This window comes from Lampris incognitus, chromosome 1, assembly GCF_029633865.1.
Source record: "Lampris incognitus isolate fLamInc1 chromosome 1, fLamInc1.hap2, whole genome shotgun sequence".
Taxonomy (NCBI): Eukaryota; Metazoa; Chordata; class Actinopteri; order Lampriformes; family Lampridae; genus Lampris; species Lampris incognitus.
This window is the reverse complement of record NC_079211.1, coordinates 43,959,920-43,985,253: the sequence shown is the minus strand read 5'-3', so window position 1 is coordinate 43,985,253 and position 25,334 is coordinate 43,959,920. Positions and strand designations below refer to the sequence as shown.

Here is a 25,334-nt window from a genome sequence, read left to right as displayed (position 1 = left end):
AATAACCAGTATTGTGTGTCTGACTGGCCCACTGCAGTTGGGTATTAAATCTGTCGGCCTCGCTCTCCCAGCCAATTAGTTTTGGTCCAGTCCATTCTAACGTTTCCTGGGCACCACCCCTTTCCTGTCTCTGTTAAGTTGCGACATTTTGAATAACTAGTGGAGTTGAGAAAGATGGACAAGCAAAAAGAGAAAACAAAACCACAAAGGTGGTTTCTTTTACTGGTCAGATGGTTCCAGAGATTATTGCCACTTTGCTGCCAGTGCCATTGTGCCGAAATGTGCTCCTTCTAGCCAGCCTCCTCCTCAGAGCAACACGTTCCCCTTGTTCTGTTTTACATCTATTTCACTAAAGTTACTGTTATAAATATCGTTCAGTAATCTTGTTTACATAAAGTGTAGTGTTATTTGTGTGGGTGGTGATGTACTGCTGGGGGGGGGGGCGTCTGAGTCAAAAGTCCAGGGCCATTTTTCATTTGAAGTACGGCCCTGCAGAAAGGAGGTTTGTGTCTGTCTGTCTTGGTACAGTAGGAACTCAAGCCTTAAAACTTGATTGTGGGAGCCCAGTTCTTCTGACCACCTCAATGTTTTTGAATTCAATTCCTGAAGCCTTTAGATGAATCATAACAGTGAACCAGCCAAACCTGGTCTTGTATTTTAGGCGAAATGTTCCCCTAGTTGTGTGTCACTTCGATTCAATTTAACCTTTTTGACCATCTCTTTGCTGTCTGTCTTTCTCTTTTACTCTACTTGGTCTCCTTTTCCCAGTAGCGCTCCATTTTTCTTATTCTCTCTCTCTCTCTCTCTCTCTCTCTCTCTCTCTCTCTCTCTCTCTCTCTCTCTCTCTCTCTCTCTCTCTCTCTCTCTCTCTCTCTCTCTCTCTCTCTCTCTCTCTCTCTCTCTCTCTCAGGCCTTGCAGACATTGGAGGCTCGTGTTAAGCTGTTATCAGGGGAGATGGGGTGCAGTGTGGAGCAAAGGATGGTGGAGGTTGATGAGAGTGTGAGGAAAGCCAAGGTACTTCTCGTTTTCCTCCAGACTTAGTGACAGCTACTTGAGTAATTGTTCTTAACTCGATTAAAATGATGCTGTCCATAATGCTGATTTTTTTTCATCTCTGTTTATTTTGCCTTTATTTTGTTTTGCACTTCTGCCTTCTCTCTCTCTTTCTCTCTCTCTCTCTCTCTCTCTCTCTCTCTCTCTCTCTCTCTCTCTCTCTCTCTCTCTCTCTCTCGCAGGTGAGCAGGGCAAAGGCTGAGGCTCGTCTTGCCCTTTTATCAGAGAGTGGCATTGTGATCAAACAGTGGCTCCATGCTGCTATGAGCCAAGTGGAGGAGGAGCTGGAGAGGGAGCGACGACTCAGTGAACAGAGAAAGTCTACTGAAGACTTCTCAGTATGGCAACGCACGCACACACGCGCGCACACACACACACACTTACTCACTCATGCACTCACTCACTCATGCACTCACTCACTCACTCACTCACACACTCACTCACTCATTCACTCACTCACTTACACACTCATGCACTCACTCACTCACTAACCCACACACTCACTCACTCACTCACTCACTCACTCACTCACTCACTCATGCAGTCACTCACTGACACAGACACTCACTCACTCACACACTCACTCATTCACTCACTCACACTCATTCACTCACTCACGCACGCACTCACTCACTCACTTACGCACTCACTCATTCCCTCATGCACACACTCACTCACACACACACACACACACACACACACAAATCAACATTTAGATACACAATAAGCCCTACATGAGTGTGATATGTGACCATTGAGGCATGTGACAGCTTTTGTACTGAGCATGTGGGTTATCCTGCAGAAACTGTGTGGAATCAGTTCTTTTTTCTTTTTTTTAACTTTTTGACTCATGACGTTTATTCGCCCTGCCTCACTGCTCCCATGTCTGTTTCAGGAGGAGGAGTTTGAGTTGACAGACTTCGAGGACTACGATGAAAACGGAGATATTTTTGTTGCTCAAACCTCCACATCTGGAGTGTGTGTTTACCCGGTGGCCTGCAGAGTTATCTATAGCTATCAGGTAGCTTTAAAACACACACACACACACACACACACACACACACACACACACACACACACACACACACACACACAAAACCAACCTTTTAGTCACTCTAGTCCTGGCAGGCACAGAGGAGGACATAGCAGGTATCATTACAAACTTATTGTATTTCCTTCTGCACGCTATCACAGGTGGCTGTCCTCAGCCCAGTGGTGCCATGATGTGCTTCGGAAATGTGCTTATTTTCCACTGATTGCACTGAAATGTTACAGGCACTTTTTTAAAGATCCACCAGTCCCCTGAATGGCCCTGGATTTACTGAGCTTTTTAACTTTACACCATCATCACGATCACCGCTGCCGATCCTAAAAATGTAGCAGAATTTCACACCTTATTTTGGATGCCTGTTCCTGTTGATCACCTCATTGTGTTTTTGAATTGTGTTCCTGTGGCCTTAAGATTGGTCCTAATCAACCAGCCAAACACTTAACTACCACTGTTTTTCACGCAATTCTTGTGCTTCTAACATTTCTCACATATGTGTGTTTAATATATTTCAAGTCAAGTCAATTTTATTTGTGTAGCCCATTATCACAAATTACAAATTTGCCCCAGTGGGCTTTACAGCAACACAACATCATGTCCTTAGACCCTCACATCGAATAAGGAACAACTCCCTTAAAAAACCCTTTACTAGGGAGATAAGTAGGAAGAAACCTCAGGGAGAGCAACAGAGGAGGGATCTCTGCCCCAAGACGGATAGACGTGCAATGGATGTTGTGTGTACACAATTTACAAAATACAACATTGAAAGAGGATAGAATTATAATGGAATTATAAGATATAGGAAGAATATGATGAGGAGGGTGCCAAGCAGTGTCCAGATGCCACTGGAACAGTCCAGGACGTGAGCCACGTGACCACCATCACCATGTAGACCTGACAGGAGGACAGACTACACATGCACACAGCGGAGACTCATATCGAACCATTCACATACACAGAAGAAGAGACAAGAAAAAAACATTAACCACACATCTGAGTGAGAGACGGATATAACATCATCATCATTCAGAGAGAGAGAAAAGACTTGTGAAAGAAGAGAACAGTTTGCAATAGTCAATCTATACTCGATAATCTCATCTCGCAAAATTAAACTGGGTTCCCATCCAGTCAGCAAGGTCTTGTGTAACACAGCAGATCATTGAAAAGTTTTAGGTTTGATTTAAGTGGCTTACTTATCCGTCTTCTGATTCACGTGGTCTTTTGTTTCACCAAATTTACTGAGTTATTCTCTTAACATGTTGGCTTTAGAAACAATGCCCGTTGAACTTTCTGTTTCCAAAAGCTAGCTAGCCAATTCCTGGCTGATTCTTTTTCTGTATTAAGATTGAGGTAATCATCAGTACATCAAAACCTTGCCCTCTCTGGCAAGGTGTTGTTCTTGACATTTGTTTCTGCAACAGAAAAATCTCATCTCATCTTCAGCGCTTTTCCGGGGTCGGGTCGTGGTGGCAGCAAGCTAAGTAGGGAACTCCAGACGTCCCTCTCCCCAGCAATGCCCTCCAGCTCCTCCTGGGGTATCCCAAGGTGTTCCCAGGCCAGATTGGACATGTAGTCCCTCCAGCGAGTTCTGGGTGTACCCCGGGGTCTCCTCCCAGTTCGCCATGCCCAGTAAACCTTCAAAACAAGGCTCCTTTCAATGTGAAGGAGCAGCGGGTATACTCCAAGCTCCCTCCAGATGTCTGAGCTCCTCACCCTATCTCTAAGGCTGAGCCCAGACACCCTACGGAGGAAACTAATTTCAGTCACTTGTATCCGCGATCTCACCTTCTCGGTCACTACCAAAAGCTCAGGACCATAGGTGAGGGTTGGAACGAAGACTGACTGGTAAATTGAGAGCTTTGCCTTCCGGCTCATCTCCTTCTTTGCCACAACGGTCCGTTACAATGTCCGCATTACTGCTGATGCTGCACCAATCTGCCTGTCAATCTCCCACTCCATCCTACCCTCACTCGTGAACAAGACCCCGAGATACTTGAACTCCTTCACTCGAGGCAAGAACTCATCCCCAACCCGGAGGGAGCAATCCACCACTTTCCGGTAGAGAACCATGGCCTCAGACTTGGAGGTGCTGACTCTCATCCCAGCCATTTCACACTCACCTGCAAATCGCCCCAGTGTGCGCCGGAGGTCGCGTTCTGATGAAGCCAACAAAACCACATCATCTGCGAAGAGCAGAGATGCAATTCTGAGGTTCCCAAAATGGACACACTCCTCACCTTGGCTGCGCCTTGAGATCCTGTCCATGAATATCACAAACAGAATCGGAGACAAGGGACAACCTTGGTGGAGTCCGAAACTTACCAAAAATGTGTTTGACTTCGTGCCAAGGATGCGGACACAGCTCTCACTTTGGTTATACAGGACCGGATTCCCATATTCAAAAAGGGGGGTCCGGAGGGTGTGCTCCAATAATGGGGCATCACATTGCTCAGCCTCCCTGGGAAAGTCTACTCCAGGGTGCTCGATGGGAGGCTCCGACTGATTGTCGAACCTCAGATCCAGGAGGAACAACGCGGATTCTGTCTTGGCGGTGGAACAACAGACGGAAAAATCTATTGGCTTAAATTAAATGAAAAATACACATGGGATGGGATACTGTTCCAGACAATTCCTATTTGATTTTGGACAAAACTGGGTCAAGTTCATGGTCACTTTTTCAAAAAAAATTAAAAATGTTTGTTTTGCTCTTAATTTGTAAAAATCATCCCTTTAAGCTTCCATCTATGGCCAAAATTTCAACATTTTTTTCTGTTTCTAAGATTTGATTCTCTCCAATGCAGTAGTAAAAATCCATTATTTTGAAGACTTAGTAGGGTCCGAAATCCAGGGGGTTGGGATCATCAGTAAAAAAAAAAATCACATATATTCCACTATTACTCAAAAATTGCTACAGGGAGCTACTTAATTACTATTACTGACAAACAGGAACTTCTGCCTGGGCTTTCATTTGGCACCACAACATTTTACCTTGAGTCTCAATGTTGTAAACTTCCCAAATGTTCTGACTCCTACGTGGCTGTAGACGGTAACTGACAGATGGGAAATTCCACATGAACTTTGATTTGGCACCATGACCTTTGTCCCTTAGTGACTTTGAAAGGCCAAATTCAGGATCATGGGATTTCAAAAGGCTACAACTCATAAAAAGCTGCAGATAGCCTCTGAACTACTATTACTGGCAAATAGGATGTCTGACCTCTTGGCGACAGGCAAAGGTGTAAGTCCATGAATACTGGGATGGCCTCCAGCGCTTTACCTGTGCCCGTGTCCATAGGGGTAGTGGTTGTGTCAGGAAGGGCATCCGTTGTAAAATTTTGCCAAATCAGTTTGATAGTAGTATTAGTATTAGTAGTAGTAGTATGCAGATTGACAAGACCATGGCAGATCGGTCGAGGCCATCATTGGTGCTTTGCCCTCACAGGGTATCGATGAACACTGTAAAATCCGTTGTCGTGACCCCTGAGAAACAGGGAACAAGCTGAAAGAAGAAGAAGAATGTCAACAGTTAATGGGACCTTTCACTTCGCATCACCTTCAGAGAATCAAATGCCACCAAACTCCAGTATTCTGTGGGCGACTTAAAAACTGTTATAGGGAATAATCAGTTAGTTTGCTCTCCATTTTAAATAACAACAGCGTGTAATGATTTTCTCTTTATACCCTTCTCTGTAACTTCTACATTTGACATGAGGTCTCATAGAAAAATTCAGTGAAAAACATCTCTGTGTAGAAATCCATCCATCCTTTTGCCAAGCCACTTACCCTAATCAGGGTCGTGGGATGCTGGAGCCTATCCCAGCATTCATTGGGCGGAAGGTGGGGAACATCCTGGACAGGTCGCCAGTCCATCATGGGGCAGACACATTCATACCTAGGGACAATTTAGTAACTCCAATTCACCTGACCTACATGTCTTTGGGCTGTGGAAGGAAACCAGTGCACCCGGAGCAAACCCATGCAGACACGGAGGACAACCTGGGATGACCCCCAAGGTTGGACAACCCTGGGGTTTAAACCCAGAACCTTCTTGCTGTGAGGCAACAGCACTAACAACTGGGCCACTGTGCCACCCTGTGTAGAAATGTGGTGTTTAAATATTGACTTAAGCTGTAATTAATTCCAAATTCATGTGAAGTGCCAAATATTAATGTTTTCTGTCATGTAAAGATAGAGGATGTAGTCTACCATCATTTACTGTATCTGCCTATTGGACGCTAAAGCCCTGTAACTGTGATTTAGAGCTCTACAAATAAACTTTGATTTCCACTGAATAAATCTGAGTTTGAGGCAATGTAAGTCAATGCTGTCCATGTCTGTACCAGTAGGTGTTATATGTCTGCCCAAATAAAGAATCCTTTATATGCATTATCTACTACTCTGCACGAAAGAACGTCAAATAATCCAGACAAATAAAACACTCAAACAGTGATAAGGCATGGTTTAGATAGGAGTACTGTGAGTATAAATTGCAACTATTGAACTGTGCAACAGGTGCAGGATACAGTATTTCTTTCAAAGTGCAGACCGCGTTTACAATAACAGTTTTGTCAATCCTTTTTTGCAAGTCAAAGCTTGTGAGTAAAGCACATTCTCTCGTTCTTAAATTCCTATAGGCTAGCCAATCGGATGAACTGTCAATCACAGAGGGGGAGGAGCTTCAGGTGATTGAAGATGGAGACATGGAGGACTGGCTGAAGGTAAATGCTACTGTTATCAGATCCCAAAATGTTATGACATTTTAAATTTCTGTCTGGCTCTTCATTTTGGCCTGGTATTTATCCCTTTATTATTATTTTTCTAAAGCCATATTCAATGTGGGCTGCTTATAATCAAAACTGAAGCTAACAAATCTGACCTAACTTACTCAGAAATTCCAGCAAAACGAACGGTTTTTAAGGCAGCAGAGCTACCAGATCTGATGGTCTCTTCAGTACATCTGCAGTCACTGTTTCATAGTAGCTTTTTCATCAGGCAGGTAAAAAAGATAAACACAAAACATTTTAAGTAAGTTACGCCTTCTGCCTTGTTGTATTGTTTGTTAAAATCCAGGTTCTCCAGGATGATATTATTTTCTGCCAAATCTGTTGTGGCACAATTTAGACTGCTTTCATTCTTTGTTGTAGCTTGAAAAAACATTTTTAAGCCATCCCACCACCAAAAAGAAAGAAAAAAACTACCAAGACTACTAATACTATGAAGCTGGACCAAAAACAAACCATATCACCTCTCATGGAGGGAGGTCTGAGCTAGTTTCCATTCATAGGGTGGTGAGTTTCTTTTTGAGTGTTTGCATATGGAAAAAAAATACTGGCTAATGGTTTTGTGTTATTCAGGAAGGCTGGAAAAAAACAAAGTGTGAATATCCTAAAAGTAACTATAGCTATGAAATGGGGGGTGAGTGAGGTAGAGCTGTTTGCAGTTGCAATTCTGTTGTCTAACTGGGGAAAATGTGAGAGTAAGTGGAAAAAGTAAGATTCACACAAGTCAGCAAATGTTGCTGATGTGACACACACACACACACACACACACACACACACACACACACACACACACACACACACACACACACACACACACACACACACACACACACACACACCACCACCATATAATGAAAAGCATGTTATTTTCCTCCTAGAGGGAAATAATGCTATTTTCAATATCTACATGCACACACACACGGCACCAGTTGATCCAGTGAAGTTTCTCAGTGAGCACCCCTCAAAGACTATAAATAAACAGAACTGTAAGAGTGTTAAAGGGACGTTTAGTGAGTGAGACATGCTTGTTTTCATGTGTACAGGAAACAATGTTTGCAGTGAGGCATGATGAAAATTAAGGTGAGATTTTTGGTGTTTGTTTTTTTTTCCCTTCAGCTTTGGACCACATGTATTTTGCTGCACACTTTACCCCTAACAAGCCTTTGCTGAAGAAGAAGAAAAAAATCTAAATCATTGCATTGCATTCATTTTCATCATGCTTCATAGCTAGCAACATTTCCTGTTGACAAATATGCATCGGGTTAGCTGGTATCGTGACAATACTGCCCGTGCTTGTTGCACCAGACCATCTGGGGTGACATTAGTTGAATTAGATAGTATATTGACGGTCTCAGTTTGTTGCGTGCACACTCCAGATCTTGATAAATTGATTAGAAAATAACACAATGTGACTTTAAAACAGTCAGGAGGGATATGTAAAACCAGAACAGCAAATGAAAAGCAGATTTTTCAACTGTTTGAACGTAGCCACTTCATCAGCCTGTGTTTATAATACTATCATCACTGGCCACTGCGATGGCATTTACAGAGGCAGATGTTATTTTGTCACACCACATCCTGCCTCCTTCCGAAGCAACCACACTGTGTTTCCTGTCAGCAGCAGGACAGCTGCAGCTGTCACGCTTTAGCTTTCAGCTACTATTTATTGTCTCTTTTTGTTCCACCCATCTGACTCTTTGTTCATCCACCTGTCTCTGGACCTTTATATCTCCCTCAAGGTGTGTAACTCCTGTGGCCAGGTGGGCTATGTCCCTGAGCATTACGTGCAGTTCCTGTGTCTACCAGCAGATAGAGCCGCACACCTAGACGGTTCATACAGCTCTTCTGGCTCTTCTGCAGGAAATAACAGAAGGGAGCAGAACAAAGGTCAGTGGGTTTGCATTCGTGCGTGCACGCGCACGCGCGCTCTCGCTAAAATCAATTATATACTGGTTACTGTCGGGTAGGACTTTCTCAGGAAAATTGGCGCACCACATATTTTTCCATCGCCACCACAGCAGCCAAATGCATAATAGCAAGCCAGGTCGTAGCGATTGTGAAGGTGAGGCAACGTTTTTGTAGCGTACAAACAAATGTGGCAGTAAAAGTTCGTAGAAAGCCTTGACCGACATCTACGACAGTGCAATATCAATAGCTTAACTCTTGAGGTTCAACCATATTTCTTGGTTGGCAGTGGGGAAAGGCACTGACACCACAGAACTGACGACTCCACTTCATCTTGATTAAATCCCAGGAATTTAACGTGGCCAAACGCCAATGCAATTACTAGTTTCAGCATAGGTGCTAGTAAGTTAACCGAAAAGAAAATGAATTCTACTCCTGTTGTCTCTATCTGCCTTGCATGTCTGCGAATGCACCCGTGTTTTCTACTTGCATGTTTGCGTGCATGTGCACGCATGCATGTGTTGGTGTGCATGTATGTGCGCATGTGCGTGCATCCATTCATCAGAAAACACCGGCGTGGCCAGAGCTTTGTACGCCTACGAGGCCCAGAGTGCAGAAGAGCTGTCCTTCCAAGAGGGGGCGCTAATACGCTTGCTCCGCTGTCAACAAAGAGAGGTCCGTGTTGTGAAGCCCACACACACACACACAACTGCCCCTCGTAGCTGACAAGTAACACTTGCTGCAAGTATTTTTATGCAATACATAAACCATCTGCTTCTGAATATTATAGAAAAAAGCTGACACGTTACATCATTATATATCTATAAATATATATATATATATATATATATATATATATATATATATATATATATATATTAAAAAAAAACAGATTGCAACTCCAGTTACTGTAAGAAAAACTGTTTAGGTCAGACTGAACTTGGAAGTAATGTTGGAGGTATGCGTAACTGGTTGTTGAGCTATGTCAGATAATATTTGTGTTGAAGACATGGAGTTGATGCAGATGGGATTTTTTTTCATGAATTATGACACCGTTTTGTCGTGACATTTGTTCCTTATGATCCAGTGCATCCACAATATGTTTCTTTGCACAAACCCATCCCAACTGAAAATAATACTACTCCTCCCCATTACCTCACATTGTTGCAGCTATGACTATTTCATTAACCAGTTGTGAAAGAGAACATACATGTGATGGATCAATGTATTTACTGTATTTTAGGTGGATGACGGTTTCTGGGAGGGAGAGCTAGACGGACGCATCGGTGTCTTTCCATCCCTGGTCGTGGAACTGCTTCAAGAGGAGGAAGAAGAGGAGGAAGAGGAGGAAAAGGTGCAGGGCAATATGGAAGTGAGTCAGTGGTTTTCTGGATGTTTGCTTCCTTCATTTAGAGTTTTATACTCTTGACCAAAGTTCATTATTCCATAATTCTGTTGAAGCACGCAGAGATGTGCAGCAGGAGTGACTTAAAAAGAGGTTGGAGGAGTTCATGGTCCCAATGTTAACATAAAATACGGTGGCCATTCTCAGAGAAATAAACAAAGCGAGAGTCCCGCAGCATAGTGAATTACTGGTGAACACTGAACCCTTTACAAATTAGATTAGATTAGATTAGATTTAACTTTATTTTCACTGCAAAGTACACATACTAAGACTTGTATAATGCATATATAATAGCTATTATATATATATATATATATAATATGTTATCTAATAACTTGTATAATGACTTGTATAATAACAATGCAGTTTGGCATCTAAACAAAAAGTGTAAAATAGTACAGTGAAGTTCAAAGTATAACAAATACAGATGTACAGAGGTAATATAGAATGTCAATAAATATAAATATGTAGTATGTAATGAAAATGTACTGTATGTATACAGTATTTGACAATACAGTAGTGCAGTTGTGTATTAAACTGAGGTAAAGCTATGGGAGTGGGGATGAGTAAATATAAACAGAGTATACATATAAACAGAATATTATGCAGTGTATGTATTAAGTTTAGAAATCACGTCAGGACACAGCGCTGTCGCTCGACACAACCTCTCCGTGGCATTCTTTATTTAGACTGACACAGCATCAAAGGCAGACCCGATCAAACAACCCAGAGCCCGCAGGCATCACCAATCGATCCCAGCACAATAGAACAGCACCAAATCAAATGCAGCACTGTCGATGTGTGCATACATAACATCCCCCCCCCCCCCCCCCGGCAGGATTTCAAACATGAAAGGTTGACACAAAGTCCTCTAGGTGGCCAGGGCGTAAACGTGTGCGAACAGGTCGCGGGGCGGCCTGAGGCTGGGCAGGCCGAGGTGGGGAGGGAGATGGCAGGGGAAGCTGAGGCCCAGAAATGTCTGGGGCCCGTGTAGGAGCTGCATGAAGCCCCGGGGCGTCTCGCCATGCTGAGGGAATGGCTATGGTTGTGTCACCAGCTGTGTGTGGCGGAGCTGACACCTTCCGTAGACGACTGGAGTGCCACTGAGTGCTATCGCTGAGGAGGTAAGTGGCTGGGCCCAGCTGACGGGTGACTTGGAGAGGAGAGGACCAGTATGAAGCCATTTTATTGTCCCTGTGGGGCCTGCGGACCCTGACCCAGTCTGACACATTGATGTCTGGCACCCTGGTTCGTTTTGACTGGTCAAACCATTGCTTCATCCGCGTCTGCTGACGAGTGACTGAGGCTCTGACCCCAGAGGGAGGTGCCTGAGGTGTGGAGGGGCGGAGCCTGTCAAGGGGCATGCACAGTTCCCGGCCTAGCATGAGAGAGGCTGGGGAGACGCCTGTGGTCGAGTGCTGTGTGGCTCGACAGTGCAGCAGAGTGTGACGGATGGCCTGCGTGAAAGAGCACCCTTGGGCCATGTGTGCTCTGAGGCCGTTCTTCAGTGACTGGTGAAAACGTTCAACGCCGCCATTGGCCTGGGCGTGGTAGTACGCAGTGCGTATATGACGGATGCCCTTGCTTTCGAGATAAGCAGTGAACTCAGCAGAGACCAGCTGAGGGCCGTTGTCAGTGGTGATGGCCTTTGGGAGGCCCCAGCGAGAGAAAAGAGAGTCCAGGAAGTCGATGATGATCTGTGAGGTCACAGTGCCGGAAGTGGTGAGTTCAGGCCATTTTGAGTGTAGATCGTAGGCGACCACCATGAAGCGTTGGTGGTGGGGAACTCCATGGATCTCACCACAAATGTCCAACTGCAGGTGTTCCCAGGGCTGAGAGGGCCAGGCGAGAGGTTGCAGGGGTGGGGGAGCCTGGTGGCCAGTCTTGCCACTCACAAGGCAGGCAGAACAGTCCTTCACCAGAGCCTCAATATCTCTGTCTATCCCCGGCCACCACACCAGGTCTCGGCAGCGCTGTTTCAGTTTCACAATGCCCAGGTGGCCTTCATGCGCCGTATTCAAAACACGTGCACGGAGAGCAGCCGGGACCACTGTGCAAAACCCACGTGCCACGCAGGTGTCGTTCCAGCAGGAGAGCTCCTGTCTGACTCGGGCCAACGCAGCCAGCTCCTCTGGGACCTTGTGAGGCCAGCCGTTCTGGATGTAGGTGCGGAGCTGGGAGAGGACAGGGTCCTGTTCGGAGGCTGCCCTCAGCTCCTGCAGAGAGACAGTGGCCTGGAGGGGTGTGTGTAGCATTTGGACAATGTCCTTTTCCACACAGTCAGTGTCCGTCTGTGGAGCTGGGGTGGAGACAGAGCGAGAGAGCAGGTCGGCGACAACATTGTCTCTGCCTGGGGTGAACTGCAGGCTGAAGTTGTACTGGCGGAGGCGGTCAGACCAGCGGTGCAGCCTCAGGGGTTTGTGGCCTGTCCCAGATGTGGACAGCAGCGCTGTCAGGGCCTGGTGATCTGTCCTGAGGGTGAAGGAGCGGCCATAGAGGTAGAGGTGCCACCTTTCACAAGCCCAGATACAGGCTAACGCCTCACGCTCACCCACGGAGTACCGCTGCTCGGTCAGGTTGAGGGCACGGGAGGCGAAGGCAATGGGCTTCTCCACACCGTTCTGGGTTTGAGACAGCACGGCCCCTATCGCTGTGGCTGATGCGTCACAGTCACAAAGGTGGAGCTGGAGATGTTGAAGTGAGCCAACACTGGTGGTGAAGTCAGTTGAGTCTTGAGATCACGCACAGCATCACTGCATGCCTTTGACCACACCCATGGCTCGTCCTTACGCAGCAGCTGGCGCAGGGGGGCTGTGGTCGCAGAGCACTGGGGAAGAAACCTCCGGTAGTAACTTGTCATACCCAGGAAGGAGGCGACCTGGGCGGCCGAGCTGGGCTCAGGGATGGCCTGAATGGCGTCCACGTTGGATTGTAGTGGAGTTACACCGCTCGCTGACAGCCGGAACCCCACGAAGTCGATGGCTGGCACAGAGAGGACACATTTCTCAGCATTGAGAGTTAGCTTGTGCTTGGACAGGGCTGCGAAGACCATGTTAAGGCGCTTGTCGTGGATTTCACTGGTGGGCCCGTGTACCACTATATCGTCCAGATAAATGGCCACACCCAGTATGCCAGCCAGCACGGAGACCATGATTTTCTGGAAGCAGCTAGGGGCGGAGCTGAGACCGAAAGGCATCCTGGTGTAGCGAAACACTCCTGCATGTGTCACAAAGGCTGTGAGGTTTCGGCTGCTGGGGTGGAGGGGCACCTGTAAGTACCCCTGTCTGAGGTCGAGCTTGGAGAACACCTCAGAGCCATAGAACTGAGCAGTGAGTTCTTCTGAGGTGGGCAGTGGATACTTATCAGGGACCACTGCCTTATTTACTGCACGTAGATCGACGCAGACACGCAGGCCCCCGACTTCTTCTTAGCCACCACGAGGTTTGAGACCCAAGGTGACGCGTCCACCGGTTCAATGATGCCAGCTTCCAGCAGTTGTTGCAGCTCGGCGGAGACCCCATCACGGAGAGCCAACGGGATGCGGCGCAGTGGTTGGATGACAGATTTCACAGCAGGGTTGAGGAGAGGTTGATGGGTGAAGGCGGAGAGGCAGCCCAGCCCCATAAACAGCGATGGCCACTTCTGCTGCCAAGGTGTGGCGACAGTCAGGATTGCTGCCCCCCTTGTGTCTAAGAGGGAGAACCCCAGAGCGGAGAACAGGTCCAGGCCCATCAGGTTGGCCCCACGCCGTGCCACATGAAAAACTGCATTAGGCACCAGCTTGGTTCCATAGCGGACAGTCAGTTGGAGAGAGCCAACCAGATCGATTTTGGAGTCACCATACCCACAGAGGACAGCTGAGGGTGCGGACAGTGGCAGTGAACCGAAAAATTGACTGTAGGTATCAACATTCAGGAGAGACACACTTGCACCGGTGTCCAACAGCAGGGGAATGCACACATCATTAATGTTGACTGTGCATGATTTGAATGACACTGGCGCAGAGCTCACCTTGTGAATGACGGCGGTTGAAGACTGGGGGGTGTGGCCCTCTGACCCAGCCGGGGAAGATCGACAGACGTTGGCAAAGTGATTGTGCTTACCGCAGCTACGGCATGTCTGGCCACGGGCAGGGCAGTTCTGAGCCCTTGAAACATGAGACCGAGATCCACAGTTACCACAGGACTGTTGAGGGCGGGGCCGAGAACGCCGTCGTTGCAGTTGCAAGACGTCCCCAGTGGAGTCGGCGCCCGCCTCGCTCTGGCTGGGTTGCGTCCCGAGGGGCAGCCGTGAGTAGAGGGAGGAGTCGTTGGCAGCTTGACTGGAGGTGGCCACTTGCTGTGTATTTAGCATAGCAGTACACTCAGCTGCTACCTCAACCTGTAGTGCGATGGTAATTGCTCTGGACAGCAGCAGATCGTCTATTTCCAGCAGGAGAGTCTCACGCACCTTTGCGTTGTTGGTGTGTTCGATTAGCTGGTCGCGAACCATCTCGTCCTGAAGCGCGCCAAACTTGCATGAGCTAGCTAGCCCTCGCAAGTTAGCTACGTACTGCCGCACAGACTCACCAGGCAGTTGGTGTCGCTGACGGAATATAAATCGCCGAAGGAGGGCACTCTGTGGAGCAGCGAAATGGGTGCTCATAAGTCCCACAGCTTCGGCAAAGCTTGTGACGTTCCCCAGAGACCCGAGCACACGATGACCCTCTGCTCCCAAGCAGTGTAGCAACAGAGCCGTCTTCCTAGCCTGGCTCACGTCGTCGAGCCCTGAGGCGATGATGTAATTTTCAAAACTATGTAGCCAGCGAGTCCATGGTACCGGAGGCTCGCCAGGTAATGCCAGGAAGGGGGCAGGTGGTGGGAGGGAGATATCAGCCATCCTCGTCGCCAATATTAAGTTTAGAAATCACGTCAGGACACAGCGCTGTCGCTCGACACAACCTCTCCGTGGCATTCTTTATTTAGACTGACACAGCATCAAAGGCAGACCCGATCAAACAACCCAGAGCCCGCAGGCATCACCAATCGATCCCAGCACAATAGAAAAGCACCAAATCAAATGCAGCACTGTTGATGTGTGCATACATAACAGTATGTACATTATATTGTGTATAGTTTAGTGTGTCCAGTGTAACAGACAACAGATGGGCAGAGCAAAAAGAAATGCATATATAAATATGGTGTAAATAGGGTGGGGGTGTTATGTTCTTGGTGAAGGATAGTGTCACTTTTTCACACTACAGTCAGAAATACTTCAACATGTTCCATTAAAAAAATAGTTGTAAACCACGTGTTTTATGTAGTTAAAATGAATTCAGTTATTCAATTTGCTCAACTGCACATAGGTTTTCTTTGCTACAGCCATACCGTCAGTTGACATAGGAGGTTTGTTACTATTTAAAACAAATCAAATAACCGTAAAAATAAACATGAAATAAATTCAGACACGTATGACTGTACTGTGATTCCGTTTCCAAAAAGGAGGTGTTGTTACTCAAGACTCTAGCCAACATTATTATGTATTATTCTGCATAACAGAACATCAACACAACCCAGGTGTGTTTCTACGTTTAGAAAACTGAAACGATATTTGTAATGCAGCCTATCTTGAGACCCATAGTTAAGCAGTCACGTAATCTGTAAACTGTAAACTTTTAGTTTACAGTTTAATGAGCATCTTGCGGCATAGACGGCTTCCAGTCTCTACTTCCTGTTTCCCTCTATGTCACTTCCTGTTTGCGACACAACACTTCTGGTAAAACAGTACTCAAAAGTTACAGTGACATCTAGTGGTTTAAATTAAAATACAACTAAATAATGATACAAGCATTAGAGGACACAACAGGAGAGGAGGTACGTCGTGGTTTTGAAAGGATGAAACAATTGTCCCATAGAACTGTGTTCGTAAATTTCCCAATACCGAAGCAGTCAGTGAAGTTTCTGTCTGTACGATACTAAGTGATGACCTACGATGTGATAATGAGCCCTGGGTTGAAAATGAAAAAGTGATTCTAACCTTTAAGTATGAAATTGTAAATGCATATTCAAAGCAGAATTTAAGTCCTAATGGAGCAGAGGTCCTACTGTACATGAACTGTACTATTTACTTTACCACCAGGGGCGCAATGGGGAGAGGGCGTGCAGAGGGTTCAATGCACACAGGCACCGCATCAGCAGGGGTGCCAAAAGACCGTACACAATTTTTTTTAATTAAAAAAATATAACGTAACTATATATTCTAATCCAACATTTTCACCTAAGTAATAATAATTATAAATATTAAACTTTTAAAAAACAAATAGGCCTATAACCAGAAATTGTTTATTGTACACTGTACTTTTGGCGCCCTTGCTGATACGGCGCCTGTGTGCATTGCACCCTCTGCACCCTCTGCACCCCCACCCCCCACCCCGTTGCGCCCCTGTTTACCACAATGGTTCAAATCCACTTGATTTAAAAGTTCTACTGGTGCCAATCAATATCAAACCTTTGTTTTCTGATTATTATTTTTTAATGACTTGTCCTCCTGGCATTCATCACGTTTCCAGCCTCCATCCACCCCACCTGTATCCCCCCATACCCCTATATCCCCGGCCCCGCTGCCCTGTTCCAGCCCGAATCCCAGGTCCCATTCAGCCAACAGTACTCCTCCCCCTATCTGCGAGGAGGAGAAACTGCAGTCTGTCCCTCCTGAGGTGCTCCAGCAGGCAGACAGCAGGGCAGGTAAAGGTGGGAGATTGTATACCGTATCCTGCACACATGCATACAGTTAATACACATACACCTGTGTTTTTACCAGACGGCAGCCTTTCTCGATGAATGTTTGCCTTGTAAGTCCAAGACATTGCTGTATTTTCCATTCACATAACTATGTCTGCACCTTGGCACCAGTGCATTTCTCTGTCTGATAACCTGTCACTCTGTCCCATCAGAAAGTGAAGGCAGTGGCAACTGCTCTCCAAATCTCTCTATCACACGACTCAGACCTGTACGTATGTGTCGAGCTATGAAACGTGTTTCTCATGTATAAGAACATTTGTTTTTACATGTCTACCATCTTAGATTCTCGGATGCTGAGCCATCTCATCCTGTGGTTGAACCTATTGTGATCTGCTTTGTTACAGCAACAGTGAAATTGCTATGTTTATTTTAAAGAAGAGAGATCACTGCTCATTGAGTTACACCCCCTAACTTGCTAACTCTGTTTTTTTTGTTTTTTGTTTTTTTCTGTTTCAGTGTCGAGCGCCCCCTCCTCCCCCGACCGCTTCCTTTTCATCCAGGTCCTGAAACTGACAGAGATAGAAGGTTTTTTGTTTTGTTTTGTTTTTTGCCTTGGGTATGCCAAGTTTTGTTTTTTGTTTTTTTTGCTGCTTATTCAAGACCCAATCCAGTTCAGTTAATTGAGAAGAAGCTTGAAAAATACTTTTGTGATCTACAGGAGAAAGTTGGTTACCAGACGTATAAGGCCCCTGGACCATCTTAAAAATTAGACATTGCTAAAGCTAATTTTTTTGGGGCGGCACGGTGGCGCAGTGGGTAGCGCAGTCGCCTCGCAGCAAGAAGGTCCTGGGTTCGAGCCCCAGGGTAGTCCAACCTTGGTGGGTCATCCCAGGTTATCCTCTGTGTGGAGTTTGCATGTTTTCCCCATGTCTGTGTGGGTTTCCTCCCAGGGGCTCTGGTTTCCTCCAACAGTCGAAAGACATGTAAGTCAGGTGAATTGGCCAGACTAAATTGTCCCTAGGAATGTGTTGTGTGTGTGTGTGTCGGCCCTGTGATGGCCTGGCAGCTTGTCCAGGGTGTCTCCCCGCCTGCCGCCCAATGACTGCTGGAATAGGCTCCAGCATCCCCGCGACCCTGAGAGCAGGATAAGCGGTTAAGATGATGGATGGATTAAGATAATGGATTTATATGTTTGACCATTTTATTGAGTGGGACCAGTTGTTGGCATTATTCAAGACAAGGGAAGAAGAATGAGTCAGGAAAACGCACCGCAAGCTGTAAACAACATCCTTCCTAGAAATCGAAATTCCCATGTCAAACATTTATAAGGCCAGCAGTGCATGTTTGATATGAGGACTTGCACTGTGTAAAAAACACACTGACAACTGAGTGTGTATGGCAGGTCGTTTTATCATTAAATGACCATGTACTATGTCAGTATGTCCTACTGATGTGGTTGTGTTGTGGTTCCTGTCTGGGCTCCAAAAACCTCCACAATGAGGCAGGTACGTAAAACACTATAACTGTCGATAGTTGAGCGGTTAGCGATGTCGCCTCATGGTGCAGTATAAACCCGGATCGTATCCCACAACGGGCGGAAAAAAGCTTGGTTACACAAGCGTAGCTTAACCAGTTACTCACCAGGCTGCTACAGTGCCTCCAGTGTTTCTCACCAACATTTAGGGTGGCATGGTGGCGCAGTGGTTAGCGCGGTCGCCTCACAGCAAGAAGGTCCTGGGTTTGAGCCGCGGGGTAGTTCAACCTTGAGGGTCATCCCGGTTTGTCCTCTGTGTGGAATTTGCATGTTCTCCCCTTGTCTGTGTGGGTTTCCTCTGGGGACTCCAGTTGCCTCCCACAGTCCAAAGAGGTCAGGTGAATCGGCCATACTAAATTGTCCCTAGGTATGAATGTGTGTGTGTGTGTGTGTGTGTGTGTGTGGCCTGGCGGCCTGTCCAGGATGTCTCCTCGCCTGCCACCCAATGACTCCTGGGATAGGCTCCAGCATCCCCATGACCCTGAGAACAGGATAAGTGGTTTGGATAATGGATGGATGGATGGACCACGAAAATGAGACCTAGGCTGAGAAACACTGGAATTTTCCTTTAACTGATGAACGGGTTATCATGAATTAATAATGATCAAGGTTAATTTAATAAGGACAAAAAACGAAACAAAACCATGCGGGGTCAAAAAGCTTGATTCTGGTATATTTGCATTATATACAGTAAAGTACTTGTGATACATGTGCATATTGTATACTTTGTTTCCAAATCCTTGCCATGCTTGTGTAACAAATGGGCTTAAATGATTGGAAGGACAGTGTTTGCTGAATATTGTTCAAAAGAGACTAGGTTGAAACTGAACAAATAGAAGCAAGCCAGAGACATAACCGGACAGTGGACGGTGATCATTGTCTTAGTTGTTTTAACCCCGCTGTCTTTCTCCATCACTGTTACCAAGAGCCAGATGACCCTAAGAGTATTGGCCGTCTCATCATGGCCCCCAAACTGCAACGACCAAACTCTCTCTATCCATGGCTGTGGCCCCAAAGGGTTTACATCAGCCACACATAGATGAGAGTAAGGTTGGCGTACTTATCAGACATATTTACACAATAAAACTGGACTGTGAAACGCAGATTTGCACTCAAATATGGATCAAATGTCTTGAATAATCTTGTTGGAATTTGATTTTATGTCAACATCATTTTCCAGAGGAAAGAACTGGAGGATCAAGACTTCCTTCCTGACACACATGTTCAGTCTGTTAGCTTACTTGCTGGTAACTGACTGACCCCACTACTGACCAGAGATGTTGTACTAGCATATGAAATGGGTCATTATCCGCTTGTAAGCGTTCATATACAGAAATCTAAGCAATTCAGGGTGTCTGGGTGGCGTGGCAGTCTATTCCATTGCCTACCAACATGAGGATCGCCGGTTCGAATCCCCGCGTTACCTCTGGCTTGGTTGGGGGTCCCTATGGACACAATTGGCCGTGTCTGCGGGTGGGAAGCCGGATGTGGGTATGTGTCCGGGTCGCTGCACTAGCGCCTCCTCTGGTCAGTCGGGGTGCCTGTTCGGGATGAGGGGGAATTGGGGGGGAATAGCATGATCCTCCCACGCACTACATCCCCCTGGCGAAACTCCTCACTGTCAGGTGAAAAGAAGCGGCTGGCGACTCTACGTGTACCGTAGGAGGCATGTGGTAGTCTGCAGCCCTCCCCGGATCAGCAGAGGGGGTGGATCAGCGACCAGGATGGCTCAGAAGAGTGGGGTAATACAATTGGGGAGAAAAAGGGGGAAAATGTAAAAAAAAATCTAAGCAATTCAAAATTAATCATATCCATTGGCAGTGTTGTCTGTGTTTTTCCCCCCTTTTTCTCCCCAGTTGTACCCGTCCAATTACCCCACTCTTCCGAGCCATCCCAGTCGTTGCTCCACCCCCTCTGCCGATCCGGGGAGGACTGCAGACTACCACATGCCTACTCTGATACATGTGGAGTCGCCAGCCCGTGTTTTCATCTGACTGTGAGGAGTTTGGCCAGGGGGATGTGTAGCACGTGGGAGGATCACGCTATTACCCCCCAGTTCCCCCTCCCCTCTGAACATGCACCCCAGCCAACCAGAGGAGGCGCTAGTGCAGCGACCAGGACACATACCCACATCCGGTCCCCCCCCCCCCCCGCAGACACGGCCAATTGTGTCTTTAGGGATGCCCGATCAAGCCGGAGATAACACGGGGATTCGAACCGGCGACCCCCGTGTTGGTAGGCAACAGAATAGACCATGTGGTATGACATATGTTCATTTTCCATCGTACCCACATGTTCACAAAAACAACATGTAATGTATACAAACGTCTTCACTGCTCTTTTATTTAAATGAGAATTCTTTGTTCAGAAGTTCACAACATGTTAATGGTATTATGACCACATTTATTCTATTAAGATTCATAATCAAGCATTCATATTCAGCACACGTCTACAGCAGCCATGTTGTCTCTGGTGTGTTGCCTTCACCACTACCAGGAACAATACTACCACTACTATCGTCTAAATATTTGATTTTATCACTGTGTAAATGTAATGAAATTAAAAAATGTATCCTGCTTTAATAATAGTCGACATGTCCTGGTGCTTTTACATTTGGATTAATATATTGCATTACTCATCTCATTAAGTTTGGTTGTTGGGCCAGTGGGTCATAATACTCCGTTATGGTGACATCAAAACTACAAACGTGTCAGGCCAACGTGACGTGACATGAATATAGATTTACTAGAAATACATATCCATTTTGAAAAGACAGTCGGTGCAAATTAAACATTCGCAGCTAATAAATTGCTGCTGGCTGGATAGAAGCCATATTGGCGGTGATGTACACTTTGGGTCTCATGGTCTTTAATGCCAAATAAAAAGCAGGAACAATGTGGCTGCTGATGGCCGAGTGATTAAAATACTATCTTAGATGCACGTGATCCTACACACAACGTACACGACTTGCTAGCTTTGCTGTGTTTTAGTGCTACAACGGCTCTTAGATATAGTGCTTAAGTAAAGAAATGGGGCTCTTAAAACAAGCTGTTGGATTTTCAACATGGCTTTACGAGAAACGATTGATTGATTGATTGATTGATTGATTGATTGATTGATTGATTGATTGATTGATTGATTGATTGGGGGGGTCTTCATTTGAACACGTGCTACCTTTTGAAAGAGTGATACTTTCAACATGTTTTTTGTCAAATGCATAGTATGTTAAAAACAATTGCTTTGTCCAGACTTAACTCACAGATGTGGTCATGATGACAGAGCCTCTGTAAGAAAACACTTTATAAAGACAAACACACTGAGGTCGTCATATGGAGGAGTTATCAGCAGAGAGAGACATTGACTTTGTTGTTGCTTTTCAGCTAAAAATCACAGTTCAACATGATTGTTTCTGTTTGGTTACACCGAAACCAGCTGTCTGGTTGGTATACAAATCTGAGTCAGGAATATGTTGGTGAATGTTGTTTTGATATGAGCACCCCATTTTGAATAAAACAATCATATGTCTTGCTTGTTATATTGCTGTCACTGGAGAGAAAAAAATCAACCTGAATGCATTTATATTTCTCATTATATATGCATTTTTTTCAATTAGATAACAATAATAATAATCACACTTTGAAACAAAAAAAATACATAAGTGATAACTGACACACCTTAAAAAAAATACACATATTCCACACTGGAGTGTTTGGCTTAACACCACTTTTTTTTTAACTTAAAATACACAAGTAGTCCCTTTGCTGGATGGAAGAAGAAATTCTTTCCATTTTTCAGAAGGAGGAAGAAGCAAGAGAAGGTCAAAGTGGGAAAGAAGAAAGAGAGAGAAAAATAAGGGGGTGGAATGAGATTGAAAGGCAGAGAAAAAGGAATAGAAACTTGAACAGAGATGTAGGCTTCCTTGTTATTTCCCAGAAAAGCCAGGAAATGACCTAAATTTGTAACTTTTAACCTTTTGAGCTGTGTCTGGGAAACTTCTCCCCTGGCTCCCATCAGACTCTGGTGAGAAGCCTCGGGGGCCAGATGCTAACATGGGTGGTGGGCTGCTGGCCAACCAATGGAAATGTAACAAAGAGACATTAGACTTATGTGAAGTATGTCATCTCTGTGTTTCTAACCCTGACCCCGATAAGTCCATTCAAAATGTCTTGATGCATGCTCAATAATCCAGGTAAGAAAATCAAAGAAGGTTGAAGCGGTTCATCTGGATACAATGTTTATTGACAGATATGTTTTATCACTCAACTTTGTTGAGTGATGAAACGTCTTTGAATTTTGGGGCCTTTTTAAATTTTTTGAATTGAATGGACTTTGAATTTTGAATGGACTTCAAAGAAGTCCATTCAAACTTACACCATTAAAATAGTGTTACAAATTAAATATTTTGTACTCTTTGTAGGGCCAGTAGAGATTTGGGGTAGTCTAAATTTAGCCTACTTTGCACAACATTTTACAGACTCCAGTTATAGTGTTAATAATGGTCATGTGACGTAAATAATTTAAGTCATATAGTTTGCATATGCAGATGTTAATAAAGATGTAAGCATTGAAGAAACCCCAGTGTATATACTGCCTGGATTAATAGATCCTATTCCTGCAAGGTTCCTGTATGATGAACTAAATAGCATCTGTTCTTCTTTTCAGCTTCTAGACGGTATGGTTTATAGAGAGGATGTATTAAAGGCTAGATTTGTGTCACAAAATGTCTGTTGACTTCCTCCTTCCAGCATTCGAGAAAAAAAATAAGACTGCAGAGCACATGAGGACAGGGATTTCTTATAACTGCTACTTTGCATTCGATATTAACCATCTGTCATCTGCCACAAATATTTTTGTTTTTCTTTAAAATATTCCTTATACTTCAAAATACACCCCATACTTTAAAATACAATCTCTTCAGTTTCACAGCTTTGCGTTGATTTAAAAGACCACTTCCTCTTCTCTGTGGTGATGTGTAGTCTGTGGAATGTCTCTTAAAGTTGCTTACTTCTTTTCTGTGGCTCCTGTGTGTACCATGAAGCCTTGACATTTATTGGTTGACAAAACTAACACCTGTAAAAATTCTTCCACGGTTGCATTTTCATTTACGTCTTTGGTGCCCAAAGCTGCACCCCAACTTGTACCCCTCCTGGTGAGCACACATTGCTGAAATGAACGGATTTTATAAAAATCCAATGTGGTTCCTTGATCATTTGAAATTGTCCCATTGTCCAAAGAACCATGTCCATAATCAAAGATAGGTTAAAATGATGTAGTTAAGGGAGAACGACCAATGTTATATCCCTTCTTTCTCTTGGGAGCATGAGCAGAGTCAAAGTCTGGTTTGAATGTCTTATTTCACTGGTCCATAGTTTACTGCATCTACTGTTGCTTAATACTGTGAATATAGCGTACTATGACCTGGTGACTTTTTAAGCAGCGTGACAGGAAAATGGAGCTGAGCAGCAATGGAGCTGAGCAAAAGGATAAAACACTTAATATGGTACTTCTAGACAACTCTGCCTTTCCACCAACAGTCGAGAGACATGCAAATTAGCTGAACTGGAATATAAATTCCCATTTCCCATAGGTGTGAATGGTGTGTGAGTGACTGGGTGTTTCGGTCCTAGGATGGACTGGTGATCTGTCCAGGGTGTCCCCGCACTTTCTGCCCAATAAATACCCACTGAGAGAGACTCCATCTCCTACAACCATGAATTGGATTAAGCAAGTATAGATAATGGGTGGACGGCTATCTAGACAACAAGAAGTTGGTCTGCAGTCAAATATTTAGACATCTTCTTTGGTAAATTTGATCAACAAAGATGCCCAGAAAGCTTGCTGGTGAGCAGCAGCCCAGAGATGGTGTCATAGCAAGGTAGCCAATGCATTCCTTTATCCATTGTGGTGATAATAAAAGCAGAGGAAATGCATTGATTACTATGGAAAGTTCATCAGTAACAACACTGATAAGGACTGTTGAGAACAAGAGTGGTTTTTGTGTCAGACCAGCAGTACACATTTTGTTCAGAGCGGACGTCGTAGTTGTAGCAACTGGTTGTATTGGGCTCGATACAGAGTTTAGACATAGAGCCACCTTTATAGCTCCCAGGTTTTTCACATTGGAACACTTTCGGTGTATTTGTATAAATACAGAATTAGCCCAAAGTTATCTACTAAACTGGTGTCTGACATAGCTCTATGAAACCAGTAAGGTGCTTATGTAATAATGGAAATAAAGAAGTCCCTTGTTAGAACTAGTATAAATATAACACCAGTCAAAATTTGTGCGATAAGTTAGAATTCAATTTTTTTTCAGACCTTTCCAATGGAAGCTTTATGATAAGACTATTAATAATCACCTTCTTAAGCTTACAATTAGGACATCTAACATGCTATATTATCTTGGTATAGCAACAGTAGCAGTTGTTTCTGTGCTGTTCATTTTGTTTGATGTGCAAGAAAATCCATATTTGAGTTTAGAGGGTACAAGTTCTCCCGAAGTCATTGCCACATGTATGCGTCAATAAATAAGCACCATGGTTACCATATCGATAAATTAATTAATGAGTGTCCACATACTTGTTAATGCTGATGACCCTGTTTTTAATGCCACATCCTACTGATAACTACAGTCAGCACACCAGTGAGCTAATCAGTCAGTAGCGCAGACAGGCAGCTAGTCAGCCATAGAATCCAACAGTGAGTCAGTTCACCAGGTAGTCTGTTAGACTGACCAGTTACAATCTGGTAACTGGTCAGCTGGCCACTTAACCGCTGAGACAATTAAGTGAGCTGTTATGCTTGCAAGTCCATCTAGCAGCAAGTCAAGTTAGCCAGATACCCCATCAATTACCAAGCCAGTCAGTCAACCAGCCAGTCTATTCCAGT

The 25,334-nt window shown here is 45.0% G+C and overlaps 1 protein-coding gene across 1 annotated transcript in view; it reads left to right on the top strand.

Annotated features, from left to right (window-relative positions):
• LOC130119728 (F-BAR and double SH3 domains protein 1-like) overlaps window positions 1–17,650 on the top strand; it is a 166,861-nt gene extending 149,211 nt beyond the window's left edge. Inside the window, exons 12-21 of the mRNA XM_056288337.1 lie at window positions 911–1,015; window positions 1,237–1,392; window positions 1,950–2,075; window positions 6,737–6,820; window positions 8,623–8,770; window positions 9,354–9,463; window positions 10,032–10,160; window positions 16,741–16,921; window positions 17,125–17,180; window positions 17,429–17,650. Of these exons, the coding sequence (XP_056144312.1) occupies window positions 911–1,015; window positions 1,237–1,392; window positions 1,950–2,075; window positions 6,737–6,820; window positions 8,623–8,770; window positions 9,354–9,463; window positions 10,032–10,160; window positions 16,741–16,921; window positions 17,125–17,180; window positions 17,429–17,479 (1,146 nt within the window). The 3' untranslated portion in view covers window positions 17,480–17,650. The remainder of the gene's footprint in view (window positions 1–910; window positions 1,016–1,236; window positions 1,393–1,949; window positions 2,076–6,736; window positions 6,821–8,622; window positions 8,771–9,353; window positions 9,464–10,031; window positions 10,161–16,740; window positions 16,922–17,124; window positions 17,181–17,428) is intronic.
• Window positions 17,651–25,334: the final 7,684 nt, after the last annotated feature.